Source organism: Pyrgilauda ruficollis, unplaced genomic scaffold (genome assembly GCF_017590135.1).
Source record: "Pyrgilauda ruficollis isolate IOZ18807 unplaced genomic scaffold, ASM1759013v1 scaffold2, whole genome shotgun sequence".
In the NCBI taxonomy this organism is placed as follows: Eukaryota; Metazoa; Chordata; class Aves; order Passeriformes; family Passeridae; genus Pyrgilauda; species Pyrgilauda ruficollis.
The window spans coordinates 21,547,972-21,571,603 of record NW_024519206.1 but is presented as its reverse complement, the minus strand read 5'-3'; the positions used below and the strand labels follow the sequence as shown (position 1 = coordinate 21,571,603).

The window sequence follows — 23,632 nt, the reverse complement described above, 5'->3', positions numbered from 1 at the left end:
AAAACAATAATATGTTACAAGGTACATGCAATCTTAACTATCTAGACAAGAAACTACAATTTCTTTTCATCCAGACTTCTAGCAAAATATAAAATATTACTGTTGACCTCTTAGATAACCCAGAACAAGTTCTTGAACAGGTTAATTGCATTTTCTCCCTGGTAAATAGAGTACAATTCTTGTCTTCATAGTCAAGAACTTGCATATTGATCTTACTATTCCACAAGCAGAATTCATCAGGAAAAGGTTACCCCATCACTATTCCATAACAGATAAGACTGCAACTTACAGTAAATGTAGTAATGTATACTATCACAAAATTTCAGACTTGTTTCCTTAAAATGAAAAAATATACAGAGATAATACAGAACAGTTTCAGAAATTTTCCTCAGACTATGGGCCTTCAAGAATTTTCACGTTTTGGTAAGGCTGCTGAACTGACAGAATTTACAGGAAGAGAAAAAAAAAAAAAACAACTAAGTATATACAGCAATACCAAGGACCATCACACTTCAGCTCTTAATAACAACTTTCTTGCTTTTTTCAGGACACCACCCTGTAAACAAATTAAGTAATTAATTTATCTGTAATTTAAGAATTACCTACCTAGTAAATACATTAAACTCTGAGCTTAACAGCAGATGTGAAGTAAATCTGCAGGAAAACACTTGAAACAAACACAGCAAGATCTTCCCTCAAAGAAAACTGATTATTGTGTTAATACTGTGTAAATGGACAGTATGAATCACTTACCTGAGATCTAGAACTCAAAGCATTGAACATATCAAAAAATACAAAACAGGTGAAAGTCATGGTTGTATCTCGTGGTGTTATTACATTGTCTCTTAACTGCCAACAAAATAAAATGAAATGGCTTTAGCATGCTTTAAACCCTCCACAATTGAACAAAGGCAATTAAACAAAATTATTACAATAATTCTACAATAAGTTTTACCAGTTAGGGAATGAAAGCAAAAGGCAGTTGTCTGTCCCAAGCCGATTTATTAAATCAAACGTGAAATTTCCTCTAATTTATAAAAATTTGTAATTCCAAGCCATGATTAAATGAAGCCTTCTGACCAACATTTCTACTAACACATGGAATAGCAGGAATTCTGTGATGCACTACCAAATGTTCACACAACATTTTTCTCTACTGGGAAAACAAAGTCAAATGGCTGTTTCATAATAATCTGGCTAGAAGATTTGCATAATTACTTTCTATGGGCAAAGTTTCCAAACTAGATTTGGAACCTGAAAAAGTCTATGTTACAGTAGAGACTGGGGAGGAAAACTGTATTTCACTTTTCAGCAACTGTTTTGAAAATCTTCCTCTGTTCTCTGCTAGTATTAAATAAGCATGGCCAAAACTCACTACAAAGTTCATATTAACTCTGAATTCCAACTGCTGGTATAAAAAGGATTTCTTATAAATTAGGTTGTTACTGCTCTAAGTTTTATGCTTTTGTCATACCTCTCTCCAGAAGACGAACAGTGTTCCACAGACGATAATTATTGATGAAACCAGTATTTTAATGATCAGGTTTTTGGTCAGAATGCTGTCCTTCAGATTTCTTGGAGGTTTTCGAATAATATCTTTATCCACAGGCTCCACCCCAAGGCTTACAATTAAAAGAACATGTTATATTTTTATCATCATAAAATTAATTCACTGCTTCTAACCTAAGGATTCGATTTTCTGAGTTGAGAAAAAGAGGATTTAATGCTAGCTCCTCACCACTTCTCACCCCACCATCTACTTGTAGTGAAGAGGGTTAAAGGAAGAGCCCAGAGGGAAGCCAGAACCCTGCATGCAAGTTTCAAGGGCATAGGCATGGATCTTTAGATATCCTTGATGCTCCCATATAATTTGATACTAAAGCAAACTAAATAGAATTAACATAGAAACATACTACAAACATTGAAGTTGACAGAGAAAGTTCACACAGAATCACACAGAATGACTGCGTTGGAAGAGACCTTCAAGATCATCACATCCAACCCATGGCCTGACACCTCAACTAAACCATGGCACTGAGTGCCACATCCAACCTTTTTTTAAACACATCCAGGGATGATAACTCCACCACCTCTCTGTGCAGAGACTATTCCAGTACTTTATCACTGTTTTGGCAAAAAACTTTTTCCTAATATCCAACCTACATTTCCCTTGGCACAGCTTAAAGCTGTGTCCTCTCATTCTGTCATTTGCTGCCTGGAGAAAGAGACCAACCCCCCACCTGACTACAACCACCTTTCACGGAGTTGTAGAGAAAAGTTTGCTATTTCTGAAACATCTCACTGAAGTTTAACACTCACAGTTTCCTTTAAGAGCAACCATTTCCCTTGTTGAAATAAAAGGACTACAAAACCTAACAGAGTTAAGAGTAATTACTTACCTTTGAGCTGGAGGTCCATCCATAATAATATTGATCCATAAGATCTGCATGGCATTGAGAGGATTAGGAAAGTTCATTAATGTAGCCAGTGAGATTAAAGTCAGTGCTGCTATACTCCTGTTGAAAGAATCCATTTTTACAACTGTCAGCATTCAACATTTCTGAGGATCCACTGATAACTGCTTTGTAATCAACATTTCAACTGTTTAGGAGTGGATACATATTTTGACAGTGTGAATCATGACAGACATTAAGTCAAACTTTAAAGGTAGAGCATGAAATCCTTTAGAATACTCATTCTAACACAGTCCTTATTTAAAACTGCATTGTTCTGGCAATAAAAAGGCAGTAAATTTGCATTTCAAAACCTCTCAAACTTTTAGGTAACACTTCAGAATTATCACTCACCATCACCTAACTGATTTCTTATGGGGACTGGGTCCTATAGTTTTCCTGTGCCAAAAGTGGAATTTCAAAATGTGGTTTTGAAAAATAAACTGCTTTTCCTCTCCTGATGTAAACAAACTCACTGTGTGCACCTGTCCCTGGTTTGCCTGGTCAGTCAAGGCAAGGTACTACTCAACCTCCCTAAAAATACTGACAACCACTCCTCATTACTTGCAAGATGAGAAGGCCAGGCCAAAGACTGAAAAACAGATTAGCTGGCTGCAAGTTCAGCATTAGAAACCTCTGTAAACAAGTATGTACTACTTGCTCTCAGTGCAAGATTAAGAGGTTTCATAACCAGAAGAATAAAGTAAGGCTTACAATTATTCCAAATTTAGCACAGTACTGAACCCTATTATGCTCTCCCTGTAAAGAGGGACAGAAAAAAACAACGGGTTACTGATTAATCAAAAACAGGTAAGCACACTTTTTTAGAACATCAGTGCTTCGTTATTTTTCAGCAGCAGATTCCTAGTCTAGTCTTGGTAAGACTAGACAGGACACCTGATAATACTGAAAGTATATGCCACTTCTTACAGTGTTTATGCAGGTAAAGAAATTGGTCTTTTCTGGGTTTTGTTGTGTTGGGATTTTTTTTTTGTGAATTTTGTGTTGTTCTGGAGGGTTTTTTGGGTGGTATTTGTTGTTTGTGGGATTTTTGTGGGGCTTTTTTGAGTTTGTTTTATTAGAGGTTTTAGATTTGGTTGTTTGTTTGGTTTTTAAACTTCTGCAAATTTCACACCACTCTGAAATGTTGTGAAGGCTTCGAAAAAGTACATGAACAACATGGTGAAGAGAAAAAACATGTCCCAGATCCAGTAAGATAAACTCACAAAAAATTTGAAACTAAGGCTTAATAAACTCTTGTCCTCTTGTCATACATACACATTATGTAGCCAGCACATGAATCTGTGTGTGCAAGAAAAGGAAGTCAGTACTATATAGTTAGCTCATTCCACACACCGGTACATGGATTTCAGAAAAACTAACCTCCTGATTCCCTGTTTTCCTCCATTTGAATACATGCACTGGGTAAGGAGGGACTGACTATGAACTTGTCATTTAAACAGGGACCCAAAGGCAGCTCTGCTGCTTCTCATTATCCCTTCAGTAACTCACTTCACACATCTCAACAGGAAGAACCGTGACAAAGTTACATGTCTGTTTATTGCACTACCTTCTGGGTCTTTAAAAATAAAACAAGCCACCAAACACAAAATAGTGAAAACTCAAAAGCACAGTATATCAGCATCCTACTCAAAATTTACAGTATTAACATGAATTTATGCATCTGCTTCATGCTTTGATTCATTCACAAGAAACTTCTGATACTGACAGCTTTTCAAACTTACGTGCTCAGTTGAAATCTAACAAAATTTTTTATATTATTATAAATTCCTTTACCCTCTTCAATTGCAGACCTGCAATTAAAAACAAAGATTACATTACAAGACAAATTAATCTACTGTCAAAAAAAGCTTAAAGCAAGCCAAAAAAGCTATTAATTTAAGCACCAATAAAACAGCAAGAAACAAATGGAGCTGAGGTTCTTTTAACTTTGGCAGTCATTGTTTTTCAACTTGACTATAAGAACCCAAACTATTCTGTGATTGTGAATAATCACAAGTTATTTTTTCAGATGCTTAACTCTGAAAATGTAATTATTAGAGTAAGATCTCCTCTACGTCCAAAATTTACCACCATCCTTGATCCTTCTAAATCAAGTCAGATAATTAAAAAAAAATAAAACAAAAACCAACAAAACCCAAAAAGCCAACAACTCCCCCACACACACACTTTAAAAAAAGCACAGAAATACAGCATGGTTTTAGAGGACCATGTATTCTTCCTGTACCAGAATGAAATATGTACAGACCATCTTCACAACCCCTAACATGTGTCACAACTTGCCTATCACATTATCACAATTACTGCAGTGAGAAAGGATTTTCTGGTACCCAAATCAAGGCTACTTTGCTGCAAATAAAACTGATTTTTTTCTTACACTCCCCCAGTAATTAAATAGCATTCCTTTGGTACCTTAAAAATATTTAAAAGGGTGGGGAAAATATGTAAAACTATGAAAGTTCATACTTCTTTTTTTCCTTAGTATTCACCACTCTTCTCTCTCTCCTATTGAGAACTCTCCTGATGACATGAGCAAAACTGGATAATACAATCCAGCAAAATTACCTCACCAAGCCCGTGTAAAGTACTTACTACAGATGCCCTTCCTATGCACTCTTCTGCCTATGTTAAAATGATTCTCTTCTCTGTTATGTTTTTGCATAACAGCACATTTCTGTTGGCTGAATTAGTGTGACAACCTCAGATGATCTTCTGACATACTGCTATATAGGTAGATTTTCTTATACTGTACTTCTCCATTTCACTTCTTTCCAAGGGTTAAATGTCATACTTTGGAACTGAAGTGTTCCAAGACTGATGCATAATTTCAAAATGAAGGCTATTTTGCCAGACAGCAGTTCAGCTCTGTCAACAATCACTACCTTCAAAAGTCAGATGAATTAAAGTCAAAATAGGAAAAGTTTAGCTAAGCTCCTTTTCAAATACACCAACCAAAAAATGAACAAGTACAACCAGCTGGTTACCAGACACTAATAACCCATTTTCACCTGTGCTATCTAAATAGTTAATATTTTTTTCCTTTTCTGAAATCACCACGTTTAAGAGTTGAAAAACAAACAGAGATCTACATAATCATGAATGGAATGCTTTGTCATTTTTTCATTAGTTTTATGCTTCTGAAGTACAAAATTGAATGAAATCTACTAACTGCTAGCAGACTCACAATTTCATCTCAGTTATGTTTTCAAACATGCTAACACTCCTGACTGAGCAGAAAACTCATTTACAGCAGCTACAAGCTCATTTACAAGCTCAGGGAAGCTTCTATTGGTTTAACCCAGGCAACATCTCATGAACGCTATATAGTACAAGATATGTACATAAAGGCCACCTACATTATTGTCTGAAAATCATCATCCACGAGGATCATATCTGCTGCCTCTTTACAAACATCTGTTCCAGTTTGTCCCATGGCTACACCAATATCTGCAGCCTTCAGAGCAACAGCATCATTCACTCCATCTCCTGTCATAGCTACCACGGCACCATTATTTTGCAGGGACTAAAGAGAGGGAAAAGAAGTTAAATCAGAGATTGAAATAACCCATCCCATAAAAATTATTCTAGATACAAGGGTTGTGTCACTGCTCCCCCTCCCCCATTTTTTATAGTTGCACTGTAATGTCCTAAAGAAAAAAGCAGCTGCTTCTGTTTTAAATAGCTTTTACACAAGACTTTGGGTTAAACTTCAGTTCATATATTCACAGCCTAAATTTTAAAGCTAGGTATTTAAAATTTGCCTTTAGGCAAAAGAAAAAAACTCTAGAGGAAAACAGAAGATATTGTATTTGCATATTACCATTATCACCTTCTTACAAGTCTTGCATGCATCCCTATGGTCTCACTGTTTTGATTTCTCCTTATTGTTACTTTTCTAATTGTTCCAATTGTTGCACTGAGTCCCTCCTTCTTTGCTACCCTCTTTTGTTAACTCCTGAATAGAGGCATTGCCACAGACATGGCTTGAAATTCATTCCCTTTTATCTCATCTGACAAGTATCAGAAATATGGGTCTTTCAGGCTCCTAGTCAATTCAACTGCAACGTGACACAAAATCTCAACCAATCCCCAGCTCCCTACATAGAAGAAAGCACAATGTTACCTACCTATTCCTTGTGGGCACTATGCATTTTTCTAGGTAATATTTTCAAGTTCACTTCACTGCCAAATCAGATGCATATCTGGTTTCACCTTGACACACTGTAGCACATTATAGTTTAAGTAAAGGCAGCACAGGCAATACCCACAGCAACAGTGCAGCATTTGACCCTCTAGAAGACTTACCTTTATAATTTTCAATTTATGCCGGGGACTGGCTCTGTAGAATACTGCAACCTATTAAAAGAGTAATGAAGTAGTGGTGAAAATTTCAGATATGTAAAGAATTGCATTGGATTCTCTTAAGGTAGAGGGTAAAAAATATAATCAAAGGCCAACTGTATTCCTGTTAGGTCTTAAGCTGAACCACCAGTGACCTGTTTTTAATTGAGTGAAATCACTAACTTTAGAGAAGAGTCAAAGTGTGTTCTGGTAAACAAAGTTAGTGCTACTTATTTCAAGATAGAATGTGCAATTTAAAAGCCTTCTAAAATAATGAAGCAACTGAGGTTTAATGGCTTGCTGCTGGCCTTCCTGACTAAATTCACGCAGGCAGTTGTGGTGCTGACTTGACAATCAACATCCTTTTTGCTTGTCAGCACAAGTGACAAGCTACTAGGGATACTAGGGATACTTCAATTTTACTAGTTTATAGCATATTATTAACAATTGAAGTTTTAAAGATAATCAAAAATTCTCACTTGGAAGGACCAATTTTCAGATTTTTCTTGGTCTCTGGACTACTCTGTAAACTGAAATTTGAGCATGTGGAATTTAGTTTTCCATAATCTCCATACAGTTAGTATTTTTCCTTTTCAAGAAGCCTGACTGTCATGGATTGACTCTGGCACAGCGCCAGTGCTCTCATGAAAAGGTGTATTTTTAAAATGGTTACTGTGAGATGTGACCCAGGAACAGAACAAAGCAGGCTCTAACTTGGGAATGGAGGGAAAAGACAACACTTTATTAATCTACAACACAGAAACAGAAGGGAAAAAAGGAAAAAAACACACACAACAATCTACAATGGAACACTTCCAAAACACTCTTCCTTCCCCCACCCCTCTAACACTCAAATCCCCTCTAGCATTCAATTCTCACTCCAATACCCTCCTTCACACAAGCTCCCCCCAGTCCATCAGGAGAGAGGAGTCTCCCTCTTGCACCATGGGCCTCTCCAGGAAGCACAGATGGAACCTCCTGTGCTTCCATGTCACACATGGCAGCTGCTCGAAGAGAAAGCTGCTATGGTGACTATCTTCTTTCTATGTCCAGTGCTTTCACCACTGGCTATGGATCTAAACTGCTTTTTAGGCTCTTTTTAACAATGCATCGCCTAGTTCTAAGAAGTGGCTGCTTCTCGCCATTTGGGACACCTGTCCCCCCCATATTCAGTCCCCTGGGGCCTGGGGCTCAGGAACAGAGATCCTTCGCTGAAGGCAGAGGGTTCCACCACACCCTCCCCCTCATCTCTGTTCCCTCTACTTCTCCTGACGGCCTTGTCACTCCTGGCTTCTGGTCAACCGCCTCTCCCAAGGTGCAGTCTCTGTATTATCGGAAGAAATGGGTTTTGCCCGTGGCTATGTAAGAGAAAAGTCTAGCTAAAGCCACTCCAATCATCTCTTCTATCTAGGGCATTTTCATCTGCTGACATTTCTTCACCTACTCAAACCTTCTTCTTTCCCATCTTCCGTCTCCTCTCAGTTCTCAGCTGGGGAGGATCAGTGATTTTTACAGCTTCTACTGTTTCAATTCCAAAGGGATTAAAAGCTCAGCCCAGTCTACCAGCGGCTGGGCATCTTGTCCCCGTCCCCCCCCTTCCTGGTCAAACCACAACACTGACAAAGAGCTAGATTTCTCACTAATCAGTTTAGACTGTATACAGCTATTAATCTTATTGGTCAATTTTAATTCCTAGTAAGATTTTAAGCAAACACCTAGAAAAGCAATTGGGTCAAAGGTCAAACGTGTAAGTAAATTTGTATCTATTTCAGTTATTTAATGTGGACAGCCCTTAAGAACATGTATTGCCACATAAACCAAAAAAATTACTATTACACACAATTCTTTTTCCCAGTTTCTGTGAGTCACTAAGAAAAGGCAGAAAGCTGATATACACATTTCTTCACTGCAAATATTGGCTTTTGGCTTGCTTACACCAGGCTCAAGCATGCTGCAGTCTAATTTTGCAGTCCCTTGCAAAAAGAGCAGCATTTTGATGCAAGAATTTTGTAACCTAGCTAAACCTAAACCTCTATTGTATTTGATTATATCTTCAAATTCATAGCCTGGACATTGGTTAATCTATTTAGTTATTTAATAACTAAACAGTATTAAGCAGTAACTTAATAAATACACCCTTTCAAAATTCCCAACTAGTGACCTCAGATCGATCAAAATCATTAAAAACACAGACAAGTCTTACAAATTACAAAAGAATGGACTGTCTGAACATGCATACTCTAAGATTATATAAACAGAGTTGCTCAACTGAGTTGCTCAGAAATAAAATAAAAAGGTGATGTTCAGTAAGAGGTGGCAAAATGAAAGTTAAAGATAAAAAAAACCCCTGAATCACTAAAAGAGACAGAAGAAATTTATTCTTTATCTTTTTATATCGAAAAATATAACTGTGCAAGTTTGAACAAAATAGATTTTCATATTGGTCATATGTCAGACCAAAAGATACTTATTAGAACAATATTATTTGTCACTCAGAAATTATATTTTAGCTTGCCACAGAAAAAAAGCATTTCTCAATATGTAAATGTATCCTTTGCCACATTTCAGTCAGTAGTATATCAAAACAAACCTTTGGTGTTATTTGAGAAAGCTGCTGAATATCCAAATCATCTATCTCTTCTCCAGAGATTGCCTGTGAATTTTTGGAATACAGTCCTAGTCGACTAGCTGTAAAAGAGTCATAAAAACCTTATTATAATAATTTACCCTTTTAAGCCATTAATTACTCAATTTTTTTTTTTTAATACTAATATTTTCTGCAGCATTTCAGATTTGAAACACCTGGAGCAGAACATCCTAGTACGTTACTGATTCAGTATGTTAGAGTAAATGAACTCTTGAGTAACAACAACATGCTACAAAGTCTATCCTAAATCAGATAATTATTTGCTTAGTCTTTTTAGGTCTAAAGGTCTGTAATTGATTCTGTCAGGTGTCATATAAACAAATACAGGAGCTCAGTTGTCTCAAAGAATTTACAGTTCAAAAATAACATGACAGAAAATGAAAAATAACATGAGGGAGACAAAGAAAAAAAAAACCTCTGATAAAATACTGACTTTGGGGGTATACTCTTCACGTGCACACTGAACTGTTGATCATCCTGTCTATAAAGAATTCTTATTCTGGCTAAAGTGCTTGTTCTTTAATGCATTGTATTGTAAAAAGAAGGTAAGTAGTTTGCTTAAATATTTATTAATAATACTTAAGGTTCAAACTTAGTTATATGGACAAAACTGTACTAGGCAGCACTGAAGTGCCATACATCATTATTCCTTGTCACTGGCTCTTTTAGTTCATCCCTGCTGTCAGAGACAGGCACCCAAAGCTGAGGGCAGGCACGGTGGTGGTGGTGAGGTAACAGTAAGAATCAGAAATCAAGCATATGTAATAAGTAAGCAACATGAAAAAAATACAGTTTCAAACAGCCAAAGTCATGTTAACCAAACTGGAAAAGCTGCTATTCAAGCTGAAACCAAAGTACTACTTCAGGCTGGGGTCGTGGGTTTTTTGGGTCTTTTCCCCTGCTAATTCCACCGTGCCATATATTAATCCAAAATACAGAACTCACAAATGTTAAAGACTTAATACACATACTTCCTAACAATTAGCTAAGCAGAAAACAAGAAAATATGAAAGGAAGTGAACTGTTCATACCAATGGCAACTGCAGTTTCCTGTGAATCTCCAGTAACCATTTTTATTGCAACTCCTGAGGTGATGAGTGTAGTAACAGCTTCTTTTACACCAGTCCGCGGGGGATCGATAATTCCCACCAGCCCCAAAAAAGTCAGCTGTCCTAACTCAGGACCAGAAGCTAAGGCCAGAACTTTAAGAAGAAAAAGAAATAAAAATGTTAATATTTCAAATTAATGTTGACATCAGCATTTAAAACAACTGTTTCTAACTAACAGGCCAGCATAAAGCAAAGGGCTGGAATTGATATTTTACTTTTTTTAAACCTTGGTACTAGCAATGCTGAGCATACACAGTAGCCTACTTAGGTACACTCTTGTCTTCTAAAGAGCTCCTTACCAAACAGCCAGGTTTTAAAGATAACTTTCCTATTTACTCTTATATGAAAGTGTTTATATTTTGACTGTGTGGAAAGAGAACTACATCTAGCTTTGTGACTTCTCTGTGCATTTCTTTAGTGCATCAGGATGAAAGGGAGGATCAGTTAATGTATTTCTGCTTTAGTTTGGTTTTTTTTTTTTTTCCTTTTGAGGGGCAGATTTCATTGAGTACATGCTGAATATTTTCTGGAATGTCTTTTCAAGTAGGATTCTTAATCCAAATATATTTAAATGTCATTAGAGTTGTAAGGAAAAAGCAAGTTTGCTCTTTTCAAAACATTACCCTTGATTTTTTTGACAGACAGAACAAATGACTGTTCAAATAAAACAGCAAAAAAATACCACTCCTACCACTCCTATTCTTCTCAGCTTCTAATAATTTGTATCTTAGGAATTTCCTGAGCTACAGAGTAGCCCTCCCTTTAAAAATAAAAAAAAAAATTAAAAAATTAAAGAGCTGTGCATGGACTTAACAGCCTAGAGATCTCTTTACAGAGGCCAAAGAAATCCAGTCATGTACAATCCTGGCCCATAATCAACTCCTGTCAATCATCTTGTGAAATATATTTTGTTTTATTTAAAATTCTACACTGCTTGTTACCACAGAAGATAATTCTAATGGCATCTCCTGACCTGCACTCAGTTGTGCTAGCCTAACCCATGAAGGTGACAGGAGCCAAAGTAATGGACAAATAAACACATTCACATAAAAAAAAAAAAAACCACAGGCATCTATAAGAAGGTATGGAAGCCATTAAGTAGCAATGTACTGTTCAGTTATGGTCACAAGGAGGAGATGCCAGAAAGCAAGTATCCTTTCTCACCCTCTGCAGTTTTAATCATGGTATTATACAGGCCAGAAACCTAAACAGAGTGACACCTACTGAACAAAAAAACCCCAACCAACCAAACAAAAAAGAAGATCCCCATCTTTTGGGTTGCTCTTGTTTGTTGTTGTTGGCTTCAGTTTTTTTTGGTTTTTTTGGGTTTTTTTTTGTTTGTTTTGTTTTGTTTTGTTTTTTTTTTGTTTGTTTTTTGTGGTTTTTTTTTTAACAACAAGCAGTGCCATTTAAATGAATTTGATATTTTGAGAGACTTTTGAAACAGCCTTACCTCTAAGCCCTGCCGAACCCATAGAAACCTTCTCTTGCTGGTATTGCTCTCTCTGCTGCTGCACCAGGGGTAGGCTCTGTCCCTTACAGTTATAGGATGTACAGTATCTAATGACTTGTTCATAAGCACCTTTCATAAAGCAAACCTCAGGTTTGTCCTAAAAGAAAAAAAAGCTGCTGTGTGCACATGTGGGTATGCATAACTACACACACACACAAGCACATACACACACAGATACAGAAGAATGATGTGTACTTTTATTAACAATCTTAAGAACATGACGAAAATCAAACTTACAACTCAAAATATAAAAACTGTTATTTTAAGTGTCTCTAGACAGTGTATATTCAAGAGTGGTAAAGTCAAAAAGAGTCAAGCTAATAATCAATATCTCATTTCAGAACACATCAGACACGGGCACTGCAAGACACAGTTTACAGACTAAGAGGCCATGCAAAGGACAGAAATTCAACCTACACAAGACATTAGACCTGAAAGACCTTAAATTCCTCATCAGACCAGCTGCACAGGTCATTAAACATCCCCTCCATTCTTGTACAAGGCCTAGTAACTCTTAATATTTTCCAGATACCCATTTAGCCTTGATATGATGATACCATGGGACTGAGAGTCCACCAGCTACCTCAAACACTGAACTCCAATGCTAAATCAACTCATTCCTTCTCTTCCTCCCCTTTCCATTAAGAACTGCTGCCTCAGCTAAATTTCCAATCACTGATCACTCATCTTCTCTCCAGCTGACCTAAAAAGTTATTTTTTAATACACCTATTTCCTTCCTGTGAAGTTATTCATATGCACAGCAGTCAAGTTACCTCAGTCTTTAATGATAGGCTTAGGAGAGCTCCAAGTTTCTAAATCCCCTGTATTTTCTTAGTCTTGAAATAATTTATGTTCTCTTTCAATCTGTTATCAATTTTCCAACATTCTTTTAAAATTGCTGATTCCAAAACAGAGACACAGTAAGTCTTTACATGATTTAAAATCTTATACCAATTTCTGCTCTTTACAAAGACATAGATAATCAACCCATATAGCTAAAAGTAGTCAAATGCTTTCTTTCCAAAGCAGATTTTACAGTGATACTGGAACACAGTCAGCAAGCCTGGTTTTGATCTGAAGTACTGGAAGATTTTTTTCATAAATCCAATATACATCTGTTGTTGCACATATTGACTAGAAGGCTCCAGTTATCAGACTGGCAGTGATTATGTCAATACTTGTAAGAAAAATATTTATATGGATCTAAATGAAGTATGAATGCACATATGTATGTGAAAGTACCAGAAGACAGAAAAAGATATTAAAAGAGTAGGTTTTCTTGATAATCCATGCCACTGTTGACATCAATAAAATTTGTCAAAGCTGGGGATGTGATGTCTGCATGAAACCAGAAACCCTGTGTTTTAAAACAAATGAAATTTTACTACTGAACATCAATGCATATTCTTGCTCTTAATTCATTATGTAACTATGCAGCACTGGAACAGGAGAAAATTGGCAGAATTGCTTTGGATGTTTGAGAAAAAAGAAGGAAGGAAGGAGAAATAACTAAGTATGCATTCAAGGTCTCAGTTTTCAAAATACTTAAAATAATTTTCCAGGATGTCTTTTATGGAAATTATTTCTTGTGATTCCTTTTCTCTACTTCAAGAGCTTGAAACTAAATCTGTGTCTATTATCAAGCCATATTTTTAGGACTGTGCACTACTGCCAGCTTTCCAAAACTTCTGAAGCAAAAAAAATGAAGATATTAAACAAGGTAGATAACCATTCTACAGAGCCAGTGCTCATGGAAACAGTGATTGAAGTTTACCTGCTGTGTTCTGTGAATGCATTTAACAGCCATCCATTTTTGTTCTGAGCTGAAGGGATATTCAGCCTTCCTTATGTAGTCTTCCTGGACTCCATCTAAACCCATCTGTATAAAACAGAAATACCACCATAATGTCAGGACCTTTTCTTTTCAAAGAGGTATGGGATTCGATGACTTGCTGAAACACCTTAGTTAGCAAACAACACTTAATTAAAGAACAATTTCATCTCCAACGTTGCCTTTTGAGCACACTGTTCCAATTCAGATAGACTTCTTGGCAAACTAGCACTGAAAGTACCTAGAAACTTCTTTCAGGCTTCAGCATGAGCCTTGCTACATTTCTCAATAGCTGTAATGGGTGTGTCACAGCATTATACAAAAAACCAACAACAAGCCCCCTCCCTTCCCAAAAGAAAAAAACCCAAACACTTCAGGGCAGTGTCTACAATTCAAAAGCCCTGCATTTAAGATGCACTATAAATTCTGCAGTCACCAATACATCAGTTACCAACTTCCCTCTGCTACTGATCTGAAACTGGGAAAGAGACAATACAGTCAATATTCAACAGGTAAATCAGTTTGTGGCAGGTGAAAAGACAGGACTAAGTGCAAAAAGATGAAAATAGAGATTTTACTTCACTCGTTATTTTTTTTTCTGATCCTTCAGAACGCCCAAGATTTACAAGAAAGAAACATAGGAGATGAGCAGTTGCAATACAAATCTAGGAGATCCAAAAGAGAAGAAAATGAGAAAAACAAAGCCACAACTTCTTTCTACACATTTCCCACCTGCCATGAATCCAAAAAGCACCATGAAGTACACACCTTCATAGCAAGTGCAATTAAAGCCCCTTCTGTTGGCTTCCCCATCAATGTGTTGTTTCTAATCAAGGCATCATTGCACACACAACCAGCCTAAATGATGAGGAAGGAAAGAGGAGAAAACAAAACACAAAGTAAATGTCATACAAAGCTCTCAAGCTACATCATCAGTTAAAACTCACCTTTCTTTGCCAAGATCTTACCTCCACAATTTTGCTAATGGATGGGTTGTTATAACCATGAATAACTTCACCATCAAGCATCACTTCTCCAAACCTGTTATAACCCACTCCAGTAACCTGCAAGAAAAGCAGCCAGAGGCAGCGTGCAATGTAGTGTTCACCAGGTTAACCGCTCTCAGCTTTCTATAATAAACTACAGAAGAATTTCAAAAGGCCATTCATAATGCTGCTTTTACTAAGTGTGCATGAATTCTTCTTACTCAGCTTCTAATGCAGCAACAGTCTGAGTTCAATAAAATATATTAAAGACTAATTTCTTTTAACAGCATCAATTTTATTTCTCAGCATAAATAAATGTAGTGTAGGTTGTTTCCTTACAGTATTAGGCCTGCTTTCTTTTTTCTTCTTTCTTTTGCTTTCTAACTTTTTCCTCCTATTCTTCTCTACCCTGATTAATAATGCATACCCCCTGCAGGGGAATGGAATTACAGAGCAGAGTCCTACTTCCATCGAGTTATTAAAAAAAAAAAAAAAGAAACAGTTGAATAGCCTCTCAGTTATACCTCAGAAAGGTGTTAAAACCAGTAAAATTGTATTTTTAATGCATAAAAACCAGGCATCCTACTATGATCCTAAAAAAGTCCTCGTATCTACAGCATTAACAGCTAATATATTTCACAGCCATTTTAAGTTCTCTTTCCATTAGGAAAAAGGAGGTGATATAACCCAGATGCAACTGTGCTAGTATCAGTATTCATATAGACTTGTAGCAATAAAAAAACTAGTGTCAGGATATATAAGAAAATATAGGCAAATAATAGGAAACAATGTGAAAAAATGCCAGTATTTTTGCTTGCAGAATAAAATTACAGGACTGTCTATTAACTCTATTTTGGAAACAAAACCCTGATCAAGGAGTTTGAGAATTTAAGAACTTGATTAACACATTCCTATGAACCCACATCCAGTTCCATACCTCACTGCTTTTGCTTCTCTTTTGTGGATTTACATCCTTGGTCTTTTGAGCAACTCCCTGATCTCAACAATTATTGTTTCATGTCCTGCTCCTACCTGCAGGTCCATCCATTATAAAAAAGCAAGAATGACGGTGCATATTCAGTATGAATAGTTCACACAATAAACTGTCTTTAAGGCAAAAAGTTGGATACCTCCACTTTAAATGTTTGGAATATGTAAATTTTAGGGGGTTTTCTTCATACCTGAAACAGCAGAATAGCCTCAACTTTCTGTACTGAAGAAAAACAATCTCTCAACTTGTCTGTGTATCTTAGCATCTGTCTCTTATTGTGTGTGACCTATAGTCACGAAGTTTTATGAACTTAACATATATTAAAAAACTCTTCTGTAACCAGAGAAGGCTTGGATAGCACAGCTCAAAGGCTGCATATTAAATGAACTGAGCGACAGGAGTTTAGTGCAATAAATTTAAGCTTTGTTAACTGATTCTTTACCAGTAGTAAGTCCAGCATGTTTCAACTGACACACACAACAAAATAAAAAGGCAATTTCAAGTCTAAGTGTCACATGACATACCTCAGCATGCTGCCCATCAGAAGTAAAAATATGGGTAACAGTCATTTCATTCTTTGTCAGTGTTCCAGTTTTATCTGAACAAATGACATTGCAACAACCTGAAATAACAAATTAACAGTTATAAGACAACTCTTTTTAGAACAATCTGAGTAACTAACAAAGAGTATGCAAGCTGAGCAAAATAGAACTACTGCAGGTGTCTGTGAATAAAAACAAGTGAGAGACAGCAAATTTTCAACTACTAATGAATAATTGCACAAGGTTCTTTGAGTTTGTCCAATAAATAAATAAAAAAAACCTCCAAACTAATTTAAATCCCAAATTCACAATTTATACAAAATGTGTCTACTCACTATTTCTCCTTTATTTTATTCTGCTGTACCTCAACCTACATTACTGAAATCTCAGTTGTGATTCCTGGTGAGGAGAAAAACTAAGAGCCTGCTTTACAGAAGTCATTCTTCTTTATTAAAAAGCACAACATGTATTTAACACTAGCCACAATATTTGTGTCACACAAGTGTCACACCAGTACATCACAAGTGTGACTTAATAATAAACCTGCAAATTTTAATATGCTTGAAGATATTACAAAAATGTGAGATTTGCATATGCCTTTTTAATTCTGGAATGGAGATTCTGAGAAACTGTTGCAGCGTCTTGACGTTTCTGGACATGACAGTAGGAGCTGTACAAGCAACAAAAAACCTTGCAACACTAATGAAACTCTGCTAGAGGCATTGAAACAAAAAAATTTCCCAATCTTCAAATTGCAAAAAGGAATTCAGATGCAGCAGAATTATTTAACTTAGTATTTCCATTTCTTTTCCATGTTCTGTGCTTTACATATTTTATGACTCTACCTGCATACGGAACTTCTTTGAGCTTTAAAGTTTTTAAATGATTTTACATTCCAATATGAGCAGCATAACGTCCTGAAGGTGCATTATGATTACAAACCTTTTTCTGAAATTCAAATATGGGTTTGTTTTCAACTGTCAACATCATTCCTAAATTAACACCAAAAAGTTTTAATTTAAAAAACATTTTACAAGTCTTACTTAACAAGAACATCTTACAGCAAACAATCAGTTCAGTGTATTGCTAGCATGACATGCTATTAACTGGCAGATTTTTTATTTCTTCAAAAGAAGTAGTTAGAAGGCCCACAGAAACATCTCCCTGCATTGCTCCAGTGTAACATGCATTCAGTTCAGGAATATTTTAAAGATGCCAACATGCTGCTAGCAAAATAAGAATACCTGCTTTGTTTTCCTCATTAGTCACCAATATTTCCTAACATTGACATCAAAAACACTATCTTTAAGTTAGTCTAGTCATACCTAAAGTTTCAACAATAGGCAGCTTTTTTACAATAGCCCGTTTCTTCACCATTCTCATCACACCAAGGGCCAGTGTCACTGTTACCACAATTGGGAGTCCTTCAGGTATTGCAGCTACAGCCAAACTGCAATGAAAGAAAATACACAGAAGTGTTTTCAAATGTCATACAGGAATACACAGTAGTGATGAATTTACAATTCAGACCATTGTTTCTGTAGCCAACTGGTCACAGATGAAAACAGAAAGGAAGGAGTCACCATGTGATTCTAGCTGTATAACATTCATTATAAGAAACCAGCTGAAGACAGCAACAAATGAAATAAATTAGATCATTTCTACTCATTATTTATGCAAAAGTATGAAGAAATGTAGGGGAGAGGACGAAATCAATTGTACATCTGTTTTGCCTACACAAAATACTAATTAGGGCTGCGCAAAGCAGCCCAGATTGTGAAGAATAAGTGTAGTCAGCACTAAACAGAACTGGGAAATGCCACCACTGATCCACAATTGCTATTGCCAGATCATGATGTGGCAGCAAATTAAGTGAGGGAATGGCCTTGAAGGTCATTTAAAAAACAAACAAATAAAAAACTTGATGACAGTGTAAATGCTCAAAGATGCAGCTCCTGGGTTTCTTTTCTCCCCTCCACAAATGCGTAATTCTTCAGAATCTGATCCTGTCACTTGAAGAAACCCTTCTGCCTTATGCACTGCACTTATGGCCATGTAATCAGCAACCCAGCAACTTTTCTAGGAGTATGGAGTTAGACCATCTAAATTCAGTGCTGTTCTCAGCAAACACACTGGGATTAAGTTTGCATAATATAGTAGAAGTTGAGTTATTGAGCTACATGACAAAGCTTGCAATAACTTTGTCATATGCCTTGTAAAATTACAGCTACTTTATTTACTCAGCAACAAAAATTCAAACTGTACAACTCTACTGCCTGTTTGCAGATGTTCCACAAGACCCTCAAAAATCACCATATGAATGTAAAATTTAAGAGACTAACAGGAACACACTGCATTATTAAAAATATGTAAGAATCTGCTTTTCTATTTTCATTTTGAATTACATGAAGTTAAGGGCAGTGTATGCAAACATATTTATGAAATAGATCACTAGCTTTCAAACACTTGCTGTAATGAATGATCTACATTATTTCACAACATAAATCTTACCTCACACCAATTGTGAACATATCAAGGATATGCTTTCCTTGCAACCAGCCAACTAGCATAATAACTCCTATAAAGAAAACAGTCAAGGGGATAAATGTAAAACCAGCATGCACTGTAGCCTCATGGGGACAAGAAAAAATTCAAATACCGGAACAAAGCTTATGACTGCGCTACCTACAAAAAATTATTTATTTCATTGTCATGATCCCATTAGTATGGCAAAGATGAAGAAAGCTTTGCCAGTCAAGTTGCCCAATCACATCTTTAAGTGAGGTACTCATTTATGCACACTTTGAATCAAAATCCAAGACACATTGCAATTTAAAAGGAAGCATTTGGAGGACAAAAAGTCAGTAAAGTACAGTTGCAGGAAGAAGCAAGTGAACACCCTTATGATTAGAGTTATGTCACATTATGCCATTTTCAGATGACTAGTGACATGAACTCAAAGTGACCAATGAAATCAGGAACTGAAAGCTTTTCAGAGATTTAGTCTTTCATTTCCCAGGCCCCACACTAGTTTCCTTTAGATAATCTTTTGCAATTATTTTACATAAATTATCTTACCTATTATACCAAAAGAATACAAGGAAAGCTGTTTTCCCAAGAGATCCATGCTCTTCTGCAGGGGTGTCTTTGGAGCCTTGATAAATGGCAAACAAGCAGCAGTTAACAAATGAACTGCACCACATTTTACTTGACAGATGCAAAATTCAAGACGGTTAGTGAATAAGATGCAGTTATACCCTATGTCTCCACACATTTACTTTAGGAAAGCAGACTGTTCCTTCACAGAATTCAATGAGATTCAAAAATACCTCAATGAAATCAAATATTTATTAGAAATATTCTTCTAGGGCTTTGTGATATCTGCAACAAATCTAATATAAAAGGTCTTATAAAAAATTCATTAAAAAAACAAAAGATCATGCCAACTACAAGCTACCACACTTCCTCCAAGACCAAAAAAGTTCTTGGTAGCAAGAATAAAACTGACTTTTCAAAATACATGCACTAGTGCCCTGGAAGGCCAGTTATATCTCAGAAGACATGTTTTTAATCATCTACAGAAAATTCAATTTAGCAAAACAGAAAGCCATGTAAATATTTGGACAGGTGCAGAGTATTATTTTCACAGGTAGTATCTTTAGGTCAGCTACGGATATTTTGTTGCACTGCATTCAATTACTACTTTCATGTCCAAGAGCTAAAAGATTTGCTTCACTAGAGAAAGGGAAATACTGAAAGCAACGTACATTTAACTAAGTTCCTATGGAACAAATTCAAAGTGTTAATGAATGAAATACACACTTTCAAACTATGTCTATGCATCTACAGTGTCTTCTCTTACCTCTTCTGCTTGCATCATTTTGAAAACCTCCCCAAATTCAGAGTTTTCTCCTGTTCCAATAACTATCCCCTAAAAAAAACAAAAAACAACATAAAGCCAAATCAAATCTGAAGTTTAATGTTAGTTGTTGTTATTGACACATTTGACTCCAATCATGGACAAATGCCATTTAACCCAATAAAAATTTTAACTTGGTTTATAGAATTAGTTCCTGTCACAAGTAGGGAATTTTTCCTAAAAAACCTTTTGCCTCACTGAAACAAATTGCTTTTCTGTGCACTGCTGAAGTACTTACTAATTACCAGTAGCAAAACTCAAACTGGTAACACCTAACACAAGCCAGAACTGTATTTTCTGTTACACATTGTCAAACACATGAGTGTAGTTCTAGAAGTAAAACACCATAACCTAGAAAAAGGAGTTTCACATCAACTGCTCCCTATGACTTTGAGCTCTCATGGAAGTAATTTTCTTATTAAATTAGTGTATGAAAAAGCAGCACTGAGAAAAGCTCTGCAAAGTATCATACTAATCAGCAAGAGGTAAACTTAAAAAGTAAGAACTGCCTTCAAATAGTTTAAACATGGAACATAATCTTCTCTCTCAATAATGATTTTACCTTTGCTTTTCCACATCTGACCAATGTCCCCATGAAAGCAATATTGCTCCTGGAAGTAAGGTCTCCATTGGTTGCTGCTGGCTGAGGAGCTGTAGATTTAGAGCAAGGAGCTGTCTCACCTGTGAGACTGGATTCATCAATAGATAGGTCCACAGCCTTTGAAAACAAAACAGGTAAAAACCATGACAATATTTTCTAAGTATTTGGAAGTGTAATGGTAAGTTTCACAATTTTAACCATTAAAATATGATAAGGATCATCAATATTTTAAGGATCAACAGAGCAACAAGAACTCCTACAAAGCTCTCACTAGAGTCAAAGATGGAAGATGAAGATGCCCCTTTGCTACTGCTCAAATTTAGCCACAAGCTCTGAAATATTTATCACCACTACCAAAAGGAACTGTGTTTCAAGACTACACTGTCATAAGTATGTTAAGTTTTTGATTCAATATGCTGGCCTTAGACAAGATGATCAGAAAACTTGATGGACCACTCATTAACACACAGAACATACAGAAAACCTAGGCCAGAAAAGATCTGCAAATTCATTTTAAAAATCAAGATTGTCCCCAAAAAATGAGACCAGTGCAGAAAAGTTCTCATTTGTACAAATGCCTTCCCAAAGCAAAGAGTGCCTAATTATCACTTCTACTGTTTTCTAGGACAGCATCAATGAGAATATGCAGAACAAATCTAGTTCTTTCTCTGAAAATATGGTCTCCATATAATTTCTTTTAAAACCCACTATCCTGTAGCAATGCCCAGTAGACACCAGAGGAAAATAAGATGACATGCTCTTATTTTCAAATGATCTGCAAGAATAGTTTAGGATGGAAAAAATTATCATCTAGTGAAGGGCTGCAGACAGCTGAGAAACTTCTAATTCCATTTCTGCTTTGCTTTGCAAGAGGCCTGAGCATGCTGCTATCATAGCATGGTATCAGACATGAGCAGGAAAGTAGGTGCTGCTGCAACAGCAGTTTCATAACAATGCAGGGACTGCACAATTGCCAAGGGAAGCAGAGTGTTTGCAACCATAAAAAATAAACCCACTCAAGTACCAATTACACCACAGAGGCTAACAACACAATCCAGACAAATTTGTTAAGAAACTAGTTAATTTAGAATTTGTCTATGAAATGAACACTGATTAATTAACTATCAGCTGTGGATAACCTGGACATACAGATTTTTATATCCAAACACTACTTTAACAGGATAGATAGCCCAGATACTGAGCAAACTGAGGATGCCCAATCTGACAGAAAAATAACATTATTAAACTAAAACCACCAAAATATGACAGATTAATATATATATATTCCACTGCATTTTTAGAGAATGTTCAAGTGCTGCTATAGTGCAATTGCTTCAACTAAAGCACTTCCAGCAGTGCTACTAACACAAATTAAGTATTCAGTAAACTAGAAGATACAACAACACACACTGATGAAAAAGTGTCAGAGAGAAAAGATTACACCAGCACAATTTCACAAGTTTTTCTGATATTCCACTATTGGAGAACGGTGGAACTATGCCTTAAAATTTAATGCAAATACAGAGTGAAAACCACCTTCAACCAGATGCCAAAATATCTTAGCATTCTGACTGAAAAAAATGTTTTTACAACATACTTAACATTGAGAGGGGAAAAATAGAATTTTTCGATTTTATATATAATGTATTCTTGAAAATACTTTCTCTGTCCTGCAGTAAGAAACTACATACATTGGTTAAGAACGTATGTAACATTTGCAAAGTAATTATTTCAAATTTTCTATCAAGATAGTTGTGAACTCCAAACAAGAACACTTACTGCACTTCAGTACTCAGTGGCTATCTTCCCTTCCCCTCTGTCCCAAAAAAAGTAAAGTTATTAAATATTAAATCCAAGTTCGGAATGTACCTCAAATAATCGTAGATCAGCTGGGACTCTGTCTCCCACTGACAGGCAGACTGTATCACCCGGCACTAAATCCCTTGCAAGTGTGTGCTCCACCCGACCTTCTCGCACACTGTAGGCACAAAGAGCAGTGAGAGTGACTTCTCTGGCATCTTGGCTGTGAAAAGCATTCACACTACTGCACATTGCAATGCTATACATTTCAGCAAAATATTTCTGACTTGCTGCTTGTTTCTGAGAGCTTACACATCAGTAACATCACTGAAAGGGTTCACAACCACACAGTGTAGTTTCTTAGGCTCATAAAACAATCTTTAAAATGAGCAAAAGCAAAGTGTGTCCTATGTCAGCATAAAAAGTTGATACAAAGGAACTAAGTTCAGTAAAATCTTTCCCATTTACTCATTTCAGATTAAACTTCTTATGATTTACTTTAGGACTCAAAGGACAAAACTACATACCAATGGCATTCTGGAGGCACTAGTTTACTAAGCTCTTCAAGAGATTTTTCTGATCTGTACTCCTGCAGAGACAGTTTTTGTAAAATAAATAAGATGGCAGTTTTAAACAGGGAAAACTTGCACAACATAAAATACAGTTACTGAAATTGATTTCATTAATAAATTTGTATTAAGTAATATTCCAAACAGGTAAGACATGACTTTCAACAGCTCTATGTTAGATAGCTTAAAAAGCAAATATGTTCCAAACACCGAAAAATTTTACAGATTTGCCTACAAGCATTTCTTCTGAAAAAATAGCAGAGGTCCTTTGTATTTTCCTTCAATATCTTCAGGTCTTTGTAATACTT

General features: G+C 36.1%; 1 protein-coding gene across 7 annotated transcripts in view; it reads right to left on the bottom strand.

Annotated features, from left to right (window-relative positions):
- ATP2C1 (ATPase secretory pathway Ca2+ transporting 1) overlaps window positions 1-23,632 on the bottom strand; it is a 63,598-nt gene that overhangs the window by 1,794 nt on the left and 38,172 nt on the right. For all 7 annotated transcript variants that reach the window (XM_041466179.1, XM_041466180.1, XM_041466181.1 and 4 more), the window contains 20 exons: window positions 23,283-23,344; window positions 22,825-22,933; window positions 20,917-21,072; window positions 20,298-20,366; window positions 19,514-19,589; window positions 18,947-19,013; window positions 17,761-17,885; window positions 16,418-16,515; window positions 14,885-14,980; window positions 14,685-14,774; window positions 13,860-13,964; window positions 12,025-12,181; window positions 10,494-10,664; window positions 9,406-9,503; window positions 6,780-6,830; window positions 5,831-5,997; window positions 4,199-4,267; window positions 2,400-2,516; window positions 1,475-1,622; window positions 754-849 (listed from right to left, as the gene is read on the bottom strand). In XM_041466179.1, the coding sequence (XP_041322113.1) occupies window positions 754-849; window positions 1,475-1,622; window positions 2,400-2,516; window positions 4,199-4,267; window positions 5,831-5,997; window positions 6,780-6,830; window positions 9,406-9,503; window positions 10,494-10,664; window positions 12,025-12,181; window positions 13,860-13,964; window positions 14,685-14,774; window positions 14,885-14,980; window positions 16,418-16,515; window positions 17,761-17,885; window positions 18,947-19,013; window positions 19,514-19,589; window positions 20,298-20,366; window positions 20,917-21,072; window positions 22,825-22,933; window positions 23,283-23,344 (2,127 nt within the window). The remainder of the gene's footprint in view (window positions 1-753; window positions 850-1,474; window positions 1,623-2,399; window positions 2,517-4,198; window positions 4,268-5,830; window positions 5,998-6,779; window positions 6,831-9,405; window positions 9,504-10,493; window positions 10,665-12,024; window positions 12,182-13,859; window positions 13,965-14,684; window positions 14,775-14,884; window positions 14,981-16,417; window positions 16,516-17,760; window positions 17,886-18,946; window positions 19,014-19,513; window positions 19,590-20,297; window positions 20,367-20,916; window positions 21,073-22,824; window positions 22,934-23,282; window positions 23,345-23,632) is intronic.